The 12,751-nt window shown below is 38.4% G+C and overlaps 2 protein-coding genes across 2 annotated transcripts in view; both read right to left on the bottom strand.

Moving 5' to 3' along the window:
* The window catches only part of LOC112137485 (serine/threonine-protein phosphatase 2A 56 kDa regulatory subunit gamma isoform), a 31,788-nt gene extending 24,609 nt beyond the window's left edge, over positions 1-7,179 (bottom strand). The window contains exons 1-3 of the mRNA XM_024259823.2: positions 6,799-7,179; positions 3,435-3,494; positions 1,447-1,609 (exon numbers count right to left, since the gene is read on the bottom strand). Of these exons, the coding sequence (XP_024115591.1) occupies positions 1,447-1,609; positions 3,435-3,494; positions 6,799-6,825 (250 nt within the window). The 5' untranslated portion in view covers positions 6,826-7,179. The remainder of the gene's footprint in view (positions 1-1,446; positions 1,610-3,434; positions 3,495-6,798) is intronic.
* Positions 7,180-8,161: 982 nt separating this feature from the next.
* Positions 8,162-12,684, bottom strand: hsp90aa1.2 (heat shock protein 90, alpha (cytosolic), class A member 1, tandem duplicate 2). Its single transcript, XM_024259416.2, has 11 exons — positions 12,508-12,684; positions 11,480-11,629; positions 10,892-11,258; positions 10,684-10,817; positions 10,271-10,600; positions 10,032-10,197; positions 9,563-9,753; positions 9,343-9,490; positions 8,992-9,260; positions 8,583-8,916; positions 8,162-8,502 (listed from the first exon to the last, which is right to left on the bottom strand). The coding sequence occupies exons 2-11, from the start codon at positions 11,627-11,629 to the stop codon at positions 8,390-8,392; spliced, it is 2,202 nt and encodes a 733-aa protein (XP_024115184.1). The 5' UTR covers positions 12,508-12,684; the 3' UTR covers positions 8,162-8,389.
* Between the last annotated feature and the right edge of the window lie 67 nt (positions 12,685-12,751).

Here is a 12,751-nt window from a genome sequence, read left to right as displayed (position 1 = left end):
AAACGCTGAAGTTGGTAGCTAAAAACGCGAAGCTGATAGCTGAAAACGCTGAAGCTGATAGCTGAAAACGCTGAAGCTGATACCCACCCAGTTAAGATATTAGCTAAATGCCAAAATGCCCAAAAAAAAAAAAAACAACTTAGGTTAGCCAAAAAAAACTAGCATGGAGCGGAAAAAAATAGCCACATTTCAAAATATGCTAAAAAACTGAAACGGCCTAAAATAAGCAAAACAGCTAGCATTCAGCTGAAATATTAGCTAAACCCAAAGTAGCCTAAAACTAGAAAAAAAACTAAATTAGTCAAAACAGCAAGCATGTAGCTGAAATATTAGCTGAAGTCCAAAAAAGCCTAAAAAACGTAATAAATGCCTAATTAGTCCAAAAAGCTAGCATTATGCCATTATAACTTTCGACTTTACTACACTCTGATTCCATATAATATAAAGTAACAACTAATTAGTTGTCAACCGTACCAAGAAAAGAAAGAAAGAAAGGACTAATCGACTATTAAACTATTTCAATATTTGATTAGTCGTCAACTCACCGGCTAATTGTGGGAGTCCTAGTCATGTGACATTTTGTTGAAATGCAATAAAAAGCAGATTTTCTTTTCTCTTTTTTCTTCTTCTACACTGTCTCTTGTTTATTGGCTCATTACAGACCTCTGAGACGTTTGCTGATTAAATAAAAGTGACTAAATCAGATGTTCTCAACAGGATCAGTAGTTTCTACAGCACTGTAAACTGTCATTCTGCTAAAAAGACAATCAACTGTATTAAAACATGGACCATGTAAGTGGGACTTCGGCCAAACGAAGTCAGTTCAGCTGACAAAAGCTATCAGTGGTCATCCCGACAAATACAATGACCAGCTGTTTGTCTTTGTCTTTCAGGTAACGTGCGAACATCAGTCATAATGTGTCCTGCTAGCTGCTGTATAATGATAGTTTCCTATTATCCTTTATAAAATGCATTGTTTAAAACGAGAACAATAAAATGTTACAAACCGCAGGTCTGCACCAGGAAAGAGGAAGTTTACGAGTGCCTTTGTCTGATACAGACAGGTCTTTATTCATGCTTCTATGCTCTGTGATTTGGTGAATTCAGGGTTCTTTGATGCCATTCATAATCCAGTCTGTTTTCAAAACCGATTTCAGGGATTTTTATGCAGTATTTTTCATTTTCTTTGAACTCAAAATAGTAAAAAAAAAGTTTTTGTATGCAACATTTCAAATTTGACTGTATAATTATGTATTCAAAAGTTGTATAATGACTTCTTTATAAATTACTAAAAGCTTTTTTTTGCAGTTTGATTTGACTTGCTGCAGATTGATTATCAAATGGTTCGTGTTTTGATCATTGTTTCTCTGTTTGTTACAGGGAAAAAGGAAAGTAACTAGTTCCTCTAACTCCCAAATGTCAGCGAGGAAGGCTGCAGGTGAGTACCTTCAAACGCCGGCAGCTTCTGCAGCTCCCTGTTGTTGCTCAGGCTGAAGCGAGTGGAGGCGGGTCTCTTGTCCTTCTTGGCAGACGTCTGCGATCCTGGCTGCTTTCCTTTGAGCAGCTGAGTGGTGGGAGGAGCGCTGTTGCTGGTCTTCCTGTTGGAGCTCTGCCAAAGGGAAAATCGGGTTAGTAAAAATAAACAATAATAATAAAAGCTATTTTGGGTTTTTTTCTGGTTATTGTTCATATTATGAGGGTGCAAAGTGGTTAGCACTCTGAATCCCGTCCATAAACATGCTTCATGGGTTATTTGGTTACTCTAAAGGTGTGCATGTGTGACAGACTGTATCCCGCCTCCCTCCATCAGTAGTCGGGACAGGCTCCAGGAGTCCCGTGATTCAAAAGGGATTATAGCGCGTTGAGGAAAATGGACGAATGGGTTCACATTATGTCCGTTTTCTAACTTGGAGACCATCTTCCTGCTGAGTTTAACTATACAGCTCCTGCTGCTGACATCAAACAGGTTGTTTCTGTTGCTTTTAAATTGAACTGAAATGTAACAGGTCTAAAAGTGTTCCACTTCTTTAGGCCGAGAAGACATGAGGTCTATGACCAACGAGTTATTTGCCCGAAATGCTAATATAGTTGGGACATCTTCCTCTGGGGACAGCCGAATACTCGCCCAGGTGCAGAATCACAGGCGGGACCGGCCTCACCACAGATAGGTGGCGATGCAGGTCCCCATCTGGAGCTGCAGCAGCTGGAGAGCAGCCGACCCAGAGGGAGAGGATCCAGGATCCAGCCAAAAGGGCTTTCACTTCTTTATGTTAGTAAGAGAGACTCGAGCCACATTTCTAAGATCCTAAAAACATGTTTAAATGTGGGATAAAAGTTAACTTGGAGTCAAAAATGACGCTCAGGTTTCTAGTCGAGACAGTAGCTGGTATTGTGATTTTAATCAAAGTCTTTTCGCTTTCAGTCTAATTTCACAAAATAACCTCAAACTTTTCCCACACATCAGGTTGAATTTAACACAAATAGGAACAGAATCTTAATCTTTTATCTTCTTTCAGACGCAGCTGTGAAAGTAAAAAACACAAACCAGCTGATGCAGTTTGAAACACTTAATGCTAACCAGCCGAGAATAAAGTCATTAGGATGACACATTTCCTGAAAACGCCACGCTACACAATTTGGGTAAATGAAAGAAAAAACAAGTGGAAGACTTTGAGTGACATTTGTTCGATAATTAAATAATTAATTTGGATTTTGTTGGTTTTTCCAGTAAAAACTAAGAAGTGTCAGATTTGCAGTTGCTGCTGAACCAGTTCCAGCTCTATTCTTAAAACTGTGTAATGTGGACCAAAGGTGATAACAGCAGATTCAACACCATCCAGAAGTCCAACAATGTCATCATAGATTACAGATTGGGTCAGGGTGACCCAGAGATTCTCTACATTTTGCCTGAAGATCCCTAGAAATAAATTGGGCCACAATTTCAGCCAAAATCCAAAAGAAGATAAGTAGATTTAACTTGGTAAAAGTTTCAGAAAAGGTCAAGTGATCCTAATAAAAAAATACTGCAATGATTTATCTGCTCTCAGTCGACTGATTCAATTACACTGAATGAGGTCGTTCTTCAGGAAACGATCCTGAAAATCTGTCAAGGTCGAACTGTGCAAATAAAAAGAAAAAGTCAGACTTGTGATCAAAATTTCCTTTAATATAAAAATTGTTAAATATTTTATTGGGGATTTTATTTTTTTTTAAAAAAGTTTAAACTGTAAGAAATTATAATTTTATTGATTTTAGATTTTTTTCTTCCATCAGTAAATATTTGATCATTTTTTATAACCAAACCATTTTTTGTTCCAAATAGATTTTTTATTTTTATTTGGTTTACCGGTACAGCGATTAGTTAACTTTGAGTGTTTCAGCTGTGATCTTCACCCCTAAAAGAGTTTGAATTTTGAGGTTTGTGGTGTGCTCACCTCATGATCTGAATTCTCCTGTCCTCCTCCTTTCCCTCCTCTGCCAGACTTAAGAGACTCCTGAAAAAGAAACTGTTGTCATTAAAGTGAAACCTCAATGGCACGTGGAGTTCCTCAGGGTTCAATCCTTAGACCTCTGATATTTCTTGGATCTACACTTGAGCAAAATGATATAGTTCATAGCAGATGACACTCAACTTGTAAGAACAAGTAAAAGCCTGAATGAAATGCATTTTTTAAGAGTAAGCTTCACAAAACAGGATGAAAGTTAATGAAAGTTAAATTAGATCACTTATTTGAAAACTTGCTATTTTATGGATAGCTTTCTTTATCAAAAACACAGGAGATTACATTTTATAATCACAGAATTTGTTTTTAACAATGTGGATTATTTTATTAATCTGTACTACTTTGTTTTACAACAGTTGAAATCAAAAACATTTGGTGGAAAATTATGGCATGTTTCAAATTACAGTATTGGATTTCTGCATCAGGATTTTGGGACTGCACCAATTTTTTTCAACACAACTTTTTTTTTTAAATCACTGCAATTTTGACAACTCTGGCCAATCACAACAGCCAATCAGGTTTAGAGACAAAGAAGCGCCTGTCTTCATGTGGATGCGCTCTAAAGCACAGATATTTACATTTAAAGGTAAGTAATGACTTTCTGTTGGAGCATGACCTTTTTAAAGTTATAAAACTGTTTTTGTTATGTACAGTATAATCAAGCGCTGGAAGCTCTGCGCTAAAGCTAGCAGACCGGAGATTATTGGTGACGACATCAACGAAAGTGAGGTCTGAAATATGAGACGTTCTGTTTAAAGTAGGGGTGTCAAACTCAATCACACAAGGGGCCAAAATCTAAAACACACTTTAGGTCGCGGGCCGAACAAGATAAACATTTATTAAACACTCTAAAACTACATTTTTTAAACTTTTTATTTTTATATTTATGAACTAGTTATTTGGCATTACCTGCAATAATGCTAATGTGAATGCTGTAAGATGAATTTGGCCGCTGAAGATGCTGGAATTCATATCTGAAAACGTTGAAGCTGCTAGCTAAAATTTTAGCTAAATGCCAAATTAACCTAAAAAAAAAATAGGTTAACCAAAACAGTTAGCATGCAGTTTAAAGAATAGCTAAACTTCAAAACAGCCTAAAAAACAGAAAAGTGGCTAAATTAGCCAAAACAGCTAGCATGTAGCTGAAAAACTAGATAAACTCCAAAATTGCCTAAAAAAATCCTAATAAATGCCAAATGGTAATTTTTAAAACTGTAACTTTTTAGCATAATTATAAATAATAAAAAGGCAGGAATATTATTCCAGAATAAATCAATTTAAACCTTAAATAACTTTTAATATTTTACTCTCCATAAAAATATATTTTGTCAAAATTATACAAGTTAGAAATAACCACAACACAAAACATGGTTCCATTAATAGCAACAAAATAAAATGATCTGGAGGGCCGGATCCGGCCCCAGGGCCTTGCCTTGACATATGTGGATTAGAGGCTCTCTGTTTACACACTCAAACTTTAAGGTGTAACCAAATCATGAGAGATATCCAGCTGTACAGCTTTGAGCCATATCTCAAAATCAAAGATTTTTTATGGATCTGTTTGTCTGTAAGTGGATCCATCAGAGTGGGGCGGAGCAGGGAGCTTATGGCTTGCCGTAGATTTTACGTTACCACTACAAGTCTTTTCTACCTGCACTTTTTCATCTGCTCCTGACTCACAATGAATGGAGCGGTCCACTGAGCTTGTGGTCCACCTAATACATTTTATAAGTAACAACTAAAAACAATGTTTTTTAACATTCAAAGCTTTATTTTCGTTATCTATATCCTCCATCATCAGAAAAATGCCAGATATATATAAAAAAACAACAACAACAACAAAACATACTTTCTATTGCAGTGGGTCTATAAGAGAGAGTTGGAAAATTTGTTTTTGTTGTTTCTTTTATTAAATTCAATCCCAAATTCTAAAACTTCAACACTTAAAGATCCTTTTGGGTCAATTTTTCCCTGACAACTTCCCAACAGGAGCCACAAAGTCTTATTCACTTTTCAGGAAAACAAGACACTGATTTACTTTTATTTTAATGTTACTATTATGATAACTATAAACAAACTTTTAAAATAAATAAATAAATAAAATTAAGCTTTTTTAGTTTTTTCAAAACATGAAATAGTTTATACTTTTGTTCCGATTTCACATGACTTTCTTTCAAAATAAAAGACATCCACATAGGATCATCTCAATGCAGCAAATCATTGGATTTTCAATTTTCAGACACAAATGTGCAAATCTAATTAAATAAATCAGAGCTAATTCTGTTTTTTTTAGATACACTTAAAATCCTTGAATTAAAAAAAAAAGAAAATCTGGCACTCAAGAATCTGTCAAAAAGCTTCTAATACGTAATTCCCTTCAACTGTTTGTAAATAAGTTGCATTAAGGTTTTTTTTTTTACTTTACTACTTACTTTTTGCAGATATACTTTTTAAAAAGTTTTATTTTTCTTTAACCTGAGATCCACAATAAGTACGTTTTTTAAGAGACATAAATATGTTTTTGTGTGAGTAAAACTGACAAAGCATGCCACTATTCTGTAATTACTCACCATTTTACGGTTATTCTTGCAAGAAAATAACAAACTGTTTTAAAAATAGAGCTCTGTTTGGTAAAGATGGGATTTTCTATGGTGTTAAGTTTTAAAACTGGTTGGGCACAACTCTATTCAAATAAAATGTATACATCTCCAAAATTTGATTGAAATAATTGCGGGAAAAATAAGTCAGCTTTGTAGTAAAATACCTGCCGTAAATTGAATCTCAGTTGTCGCAACATCAATAAAAAAAGATGCTAGTGATAGTTGAGAATGATGGACTTCGCTGCTACATTTGGACCAAACTTACAGTGTTTCTGATGACGTCACTGGCTCGGTTCGTTTCCGGTATATATACATTAACGGTAAACACCCTCTTACTTCTCTATCTGATCTATTTCCATCACTGAAGGGGAACAGCGGCTTAGCGAGGATGTATTTTCACTGCTGCATGAAAGCTAGTTTCTCATCTTTGCCTTAGAAGGAAAAAACGCTACAAATTAGATCCAAATGAATACACTCCATTATAGAGAGCGCGTGCATTTCACTACCTTTTTTCATTTGGTCCAGATTTGAAGCAGGGCGTTGGGATATCACGCAATGAGTGCTCTCTGGCTAAAATAGTGCTGCTGGCTAAATGCCTTAACGTGGCCCAGTTTGTCGGTTAAAAACATATTTTTGTGGGTTTAAACAAACTTTTTCATGACCAGTAAAAACTGGTTCATAGTTGGCTAACCTACCTTATCTTTCTTCGGTTTGTTCGGCATCGTAGGACAGCAACCACCCTGGCTCCTGCGTGGATCCTCTGTAAGCCGGACTCAACGCTCCACACTGCACAGCGGGTCAGGGCTTTCCCTGCGTTCTGATTGGCTGTGGTCGGTCAGCTGACCTTGAAAAACCGGTGTAGGGAAGTACGCCCCCCCTTTTGGAAACATTAGGTTACTGCAATAGAATACAAATAATTAAATAAATAAATAAAATAAAATAAAAAAAAAATCCGCTCTTTTTTTCTCTTTCTGTACATTAGTGTTGGTTAAATTTTTATAAGAAAGAGATCAGCAGTCTCTGAAGAACTGGTGGAAGACAGTAACCACCCCCTTTTGGAAACATTAGGCTATCGTATCACAAATAAATAATTAAATAAATAAAATACGTTTTTAAATACTACATATAATTTATTTTTTTCACTCCTTCTCTTTCCTTTTTGTACATGAATACTGGTAAGAGTGGCGAGAATAAAAGCTTAACTCACATATCTCTAATATAACTATTTGATTCTTGTTTATCAAACTATTTTTTTTGCCCCTGGCTCCCTGCTAATGGCTGCCTAACCAAAACTACCTAAAGAAATGAACAGATTTAAAATGCAAAGCAAAACTTTGATTGTTTATGAGTTAAAATCACATTTTTTCTTGTGCTGTACAACATTGCTGCCCAGAGCTGCACTGAGATGATCCTGTTTGGCACAGAGTGTCTTTTATTTTGAAAATAAGTTTTTTGAGTTTCAGTCAAACATAAAAAAATAAAAGTCACCTTTTGAGAGATGCTAGGTTATTTTTATATTTTTGCTTTTTTGTGCCAAAAAATAGACATAATTTATATTTATTATTTAAAAAAAGGTCATGAATGTAAATCCAAATTTCTTAAAGGTTAAATTAAGACTTTGCAGCTCCTTCTTGGTTTTGATCAGTAGAAATCAAGCCCAAATGGCTCTTTTACTGTGAAAAGTTGCCGACCCCTGAACTAAACGCATCAAAACAAGATAATTCAGATGAATTTTTTTCTAAAAAAAAAATAATAAATTCACTGACCAATGCGAGGACTTAGACTGATTTTCGCAGCATTAAATATTTCTTTAAACATGTCCAGAACTTGCATGACATGTAATTGGAATGAAAAATCCACAACAGTTGTTTTCCCCAGTGTCTCATTTCATTTATAACCAGCCATAATATAAAATTCAACCTATTTTAGTTTGATTTCTAATCTGATTCAATTAAAGTTCTCTTCTACATAGCTTCCTATTCCAATTTCCCTTCACAATAAAAGCATCTCCTACATCACATGGTCTTTTGTGTTCAAAAAGAATCACAAAACAAAATGTTTCACTTTAGAATTTTATTTCTGCGCTCTGGCATTCCAACCTCCAGTGATATTTACAAGTAGAGCAACATTGGAATGTAAATAAATACAAAAACAATTACATCCTTACAACTGAAGAATAGAGAAACGGCCCTGAAGGAGCAAATGCAAACACATGAGGAATAAGGAAAGAACTCGTTTAACATGTGAACTGTACATGGAACTATCAGAACATGGTCATTCGATGGATCAGTCCACCTCCTCCATTCTGGACGCATCATCGTCGTCGCCCTCCAGGGGCGGCATCTCTTCAGTAGGAGCAGACGTTGTTTCTTCTGTCGGTGTGTCATCTTCATCAATGCCTGCAGCAAAGATTAAACAAGTTAAAAATGTTTCAGGGACACTACAGGTCAAAGATCAAACATTTCTGTGGACTCCTCACCAAGACCCAGTTTGATCATCCTGTAGATGCGGTTGGCGTGCGTTTGAGGGTCCTCCAGGGTGAATCCTGACGACAGCAGGGCGGTCTCGAACAGCAGGATGACCAGATCCTTCACCGATTTGTCGTTCTTGTCGGCCTCTGCCTTCTGCCTCAGAGTCTCCATGATGGGATGGTCGGGGTTGATCTCCAGGTGCTTCTTAGCAGCCATGTATCCCATGGTGGAGTTGTCTCGTAGAGCCTGGGCCTTCATGATCCTCTCCATGTTGGCCGTCCAGCCGTAGGTGCTGGTGACGATGCAGCACGGGGAGGAGACCAAGCGGTTGGACACTGTGACCTGTGGACGACTAAAGCATTAGAGCTGCGATCTACGAGGAAACTCATCCATCCAAAGGAGTGTTCGTCTGCTCACCTTCTCAACCTTCTTTTCAAGAATGTCCTTCATGATCTTGCAAAGGTTCTCAAACTGAGCCTTCTTTTCCTCCTGCTTCTTCTTCTCCTCCTCATCCTCAGGCAGCTCCAGACCTTCCTTGGTGACTGAAACCAGGTTCTTGCCCTCAAAGTCCTTCAGCTGCTGGACACAGTACTCATCAATGGGCTCGATCATGTAGATGACCTCCAGACCGGCTTTGCGAAGGCGTTCCACAAAAGCAGAGTTTGCCACCTGGTCTTTAGTCTCACCTGAGAATGAGAACATGATGTCAAACATCTTCAAACACTCAGGTGAAAGAATCCGCTCAGGTGCAAGTGGCTAAGTCCTCACCAGTGATATAGTAGATGTGTTTCTGGTTGTCCTTCATGCGTGTGACATAGTCTTTGAGGGAAACCATCTCATCTCCAGAGGCTGAGGTGTAATATCTCAGCAACTCTGACAGCTTCTTCCTGTTCTGGGAGTCTTCATGGATTCCAAGCTAAAAGAGGACACAGTGTGTTAGTGGAAATGAACAATCTCAGAAGGATTTGTGGTTTCTCATCAAACTTACCTTGATGTTCTTGGAGAACTGCTCGTAGAACTTCTTGTAGTTGTCCTTGTCTTCGGACAGCTCTGTGAAGAGCTCCAGACATTTCTTAACCAGGTTCTTGCGGATGACCTTCAGGATTTTGCTCTGCTGCAGCATCTCTCTGGAGATGTTCAGGGGCAGATCTTCAGAGTCCACCACACCCCTGATGAAATCTGACAAAATGAAAAGGAAAAACTCAGTTTGGTTCTTTTATTCCCCCATTTACCTCAGATTAAAAAAGCCAAAAATAGCCAAAACAGATAGCATGTAGCTGGAATATTAGCTAAACTCCAAATACCCTAAAAAGAAAAACCTTTAAAATAAGCTAGCTTAATGCCATTAAAACTTTCTACTTTAATACACTTTGACCCCATATAATATAAAGTATCAATTTTGTCGCAGACTTTTTCAACAGTCAACCACTCGTGTCAGCCCTAGTCTGGATACTCACTGAGATACTCTGGGATGAGCTCATCGCAGTTGTCCATGATGAAGACTCTGCGCACGTACAGCTTGATGTTGTTCTTCTTCTTCTTGTTCTCAAACAGGTCAAAGGGGGCGCGGCGGGGCACGAAGAGGAGGGCACGGAACTCCAGCTGACCCTCAACTGAGAAATGCTACAGAGGAGAGATAGAAGTTAGACCCTCTGAAGTGCAGATTTCCCCCAAAACTCCATCAATCAACACCAACCTTGACAGCCAGGTGATCCTCCCAATCGTTGGTGAGACTCTTGTAGAACTCGCCATACTCCTCGTTGGTGATGTCGTCAGGATTGCGGGTCCACAGCGGTTTGGTTTTGTTCAGCTCTTCCTGGTCGATGTACTTCTCCTTGATCTTCTTCTTCTTCTTTTTCTTGTCTGAGCACTTGTCATGGTCATCCTCTTCGTCTGACCCCACATCCTCGATCTCAGGCTTGTCCTCGTCTTTCTCTTCCTCGTTCTTCTCCTTATCTTTGTCCTTCTCCTTCTCTTCTTCCTCAGCCTCGTCGTCACTCACCTCCTTGTCCCGCTCCTTCTCCACCTGAAACCACAGAAGGAAGCGTTTCAGCTCACCCTGACCAGACTGGATCCTCTTGAATTGGACTAAAAGGTTCTGATACGTACAAAGAGTGTGATGGGGTAGCCGATAAACTGTGAGTGCTTCTTCACGATCTCCTTGATCCTCTTCTCCTCCAGGTATTCTGTCTGATCTTCTTTCAGGTGGAGGATCACTTTGGTTCCTCGGCCCAAAGGCTCAGCTGGACAAAGAAAGCAAGCGTCAGTAGAACCAGAGACACCAGCGGCTGACGTTCCACAGCCTCACTTCACTTACAGTTGTCGATTTTAACTGTGAAGGAGCCTCCAGCAGAAGATTCCCAGGCATACTGCTCGTCATCGTTGTGTTTGGTGATGACCGTCACCTTCTCAGCCACCAGATATGCAGAGTAGAAGCCCACGCCGAACTGCCCAATCATGGAGATGTCGGCTCCAGCCTGTAGAGCCTCCATAAATGCTTTGGTTCCAGACTTGGCGATTGTTCCCAGGTTGTTGATCAGGTCTGCTTTGGTCATTCCAATGCCCGTGTCGATCAAGGTCAGCGTGCGCTCCTGCTTGTTCGGCGTGATTTCAATTTTGAGATCCTTGCCCGAGTCGAGCTTGGCGGGGTCGGTCAGGCTCTCGTAACGGATTTTGTCCAAAGCCTGTTGGAACAAACGATCCATGAAGTTTCATGTAATACAACCGCAGCCAAAATTCAATTCTATCCTAATGTTCCATTCTGTGGGATTCAATGAGATTTTTAATTAATTAAAAATGAAATCTACATTAAAGTCAATTAAAATACTATCAACATCAGATCAAATTAAACAAAAAAAAAAAAAATCTCAAACTTGTTAAAACTATATAAACAAAAAAAACTTACATCTGAGGAATTGGAGATGAGTTCTCTAAGGAAGATCTCCTTGTTAGAATAGAAAGTGTTGATGATCAAGGACATAAGCTGAGCGATCTCAGCCTGGAATGCGAAGGTCTCAGCCTCCTCCTCCATTGGTTGGTCGTGCAGCTCAGGCATCTGAGTAAAAGAAAGAGACATAGCCTTTGATCAACCACAACTCTAGTTGTCCAAAACACTAACAGTACTATAGACAGCAAAGTGAATTTAACAGAATTAGGAATACAGAAGAATAAGTCGTAGACTGCTGAGGGAACAGATTTTTATTAAAAAATAAAAAAATGATAAAAAAAATAAAACAGTGTTTTATTTTTGTATATACAAGTACCGTTTGCAGAATTGTTCTCTGGCCTAGAATTGCACATTTCCCTTTATATGCCCAGAGGAAATAATAGCATCTCTAATCCATAAAAAATAAATAAATAAAGTCTAGATACATCATAAAACACATAAAAATGTAGGTGTGGAAACTTAAAAAAGTACGACATATTTTACATTTCAATAGTTTAAATGGGAAAATCTGTTCGTTTATAATCTTTTCCATTAGTGCAGCAATGTCGCCCCCTGCTGGTTCCCTAACCTTATAGCGAGTTTCTAGAAGGTACCAGGAGGAGAGCAGAGCACGAGCAACGGAGAGCCACTCCTTTCATCGACCGTTTACTATATAAATGCTATTAAAAATAAAAAAAAATACCCAAGTGAACCAACTGCTTAAAAATATGAAGGAAAAAAAAATAAAATTAGCTAAGAAAAAAAAACCGAAAGCCCATTAAAGTGGTGCTGGCAAGTGCAGCAGCAAAGCATCTCAGCACCAGAAATAATTCACCATGGCGTTAAAGGAAATATTTAATGAAAATATTTTAACTAAACTCTTAAAAACAATTGTCATTAAATAATCACTAAAGTGCATAAAGTCAGCAACATTCGTAACCGTAATTCTAATTTTAATCTCTTAAGAACCAACTAATGAGCATTACAGTGTGAGATGCTCAGTTTACCTTGGTCCTCCGTGATGGGAAAGCTCCGCTGTCGCTCGCTGTTTGTTCACTTTAGTCGCTCCGGTGCTTCGAAAAATCTGCCACTCCGTTCGTCTCTCCGCTATTTGTACTCTTTCGTCGGATTCGAGAAAAAACCCTGACACGAGCTTCCAGAAGCGTCTGGAATCCTCCCGGCTGCGGCTCGGTGGTGCTCGCTGATAGGCTGAGACACACGTCTGTCAAAACCGAGTCCGCCCCTTTTTCC

Source organism: Oryzias melastigma, linkage group LG24 (assembly GCF_002922805.2).
Source record: "Oryzias melastigma strain HK-1 linkage group LG24, ASM292280v2, whole genome shotgun sequence".
NCBI lineage: Eukaryota > Metazoa > Chordata > Actinopteri > Beloniformes > Adrianichthyidae > Oryzias > Oryzias melastigma.
This window is presented reverse-complemented; position numbering and strand designations above follow the sequence as displayed.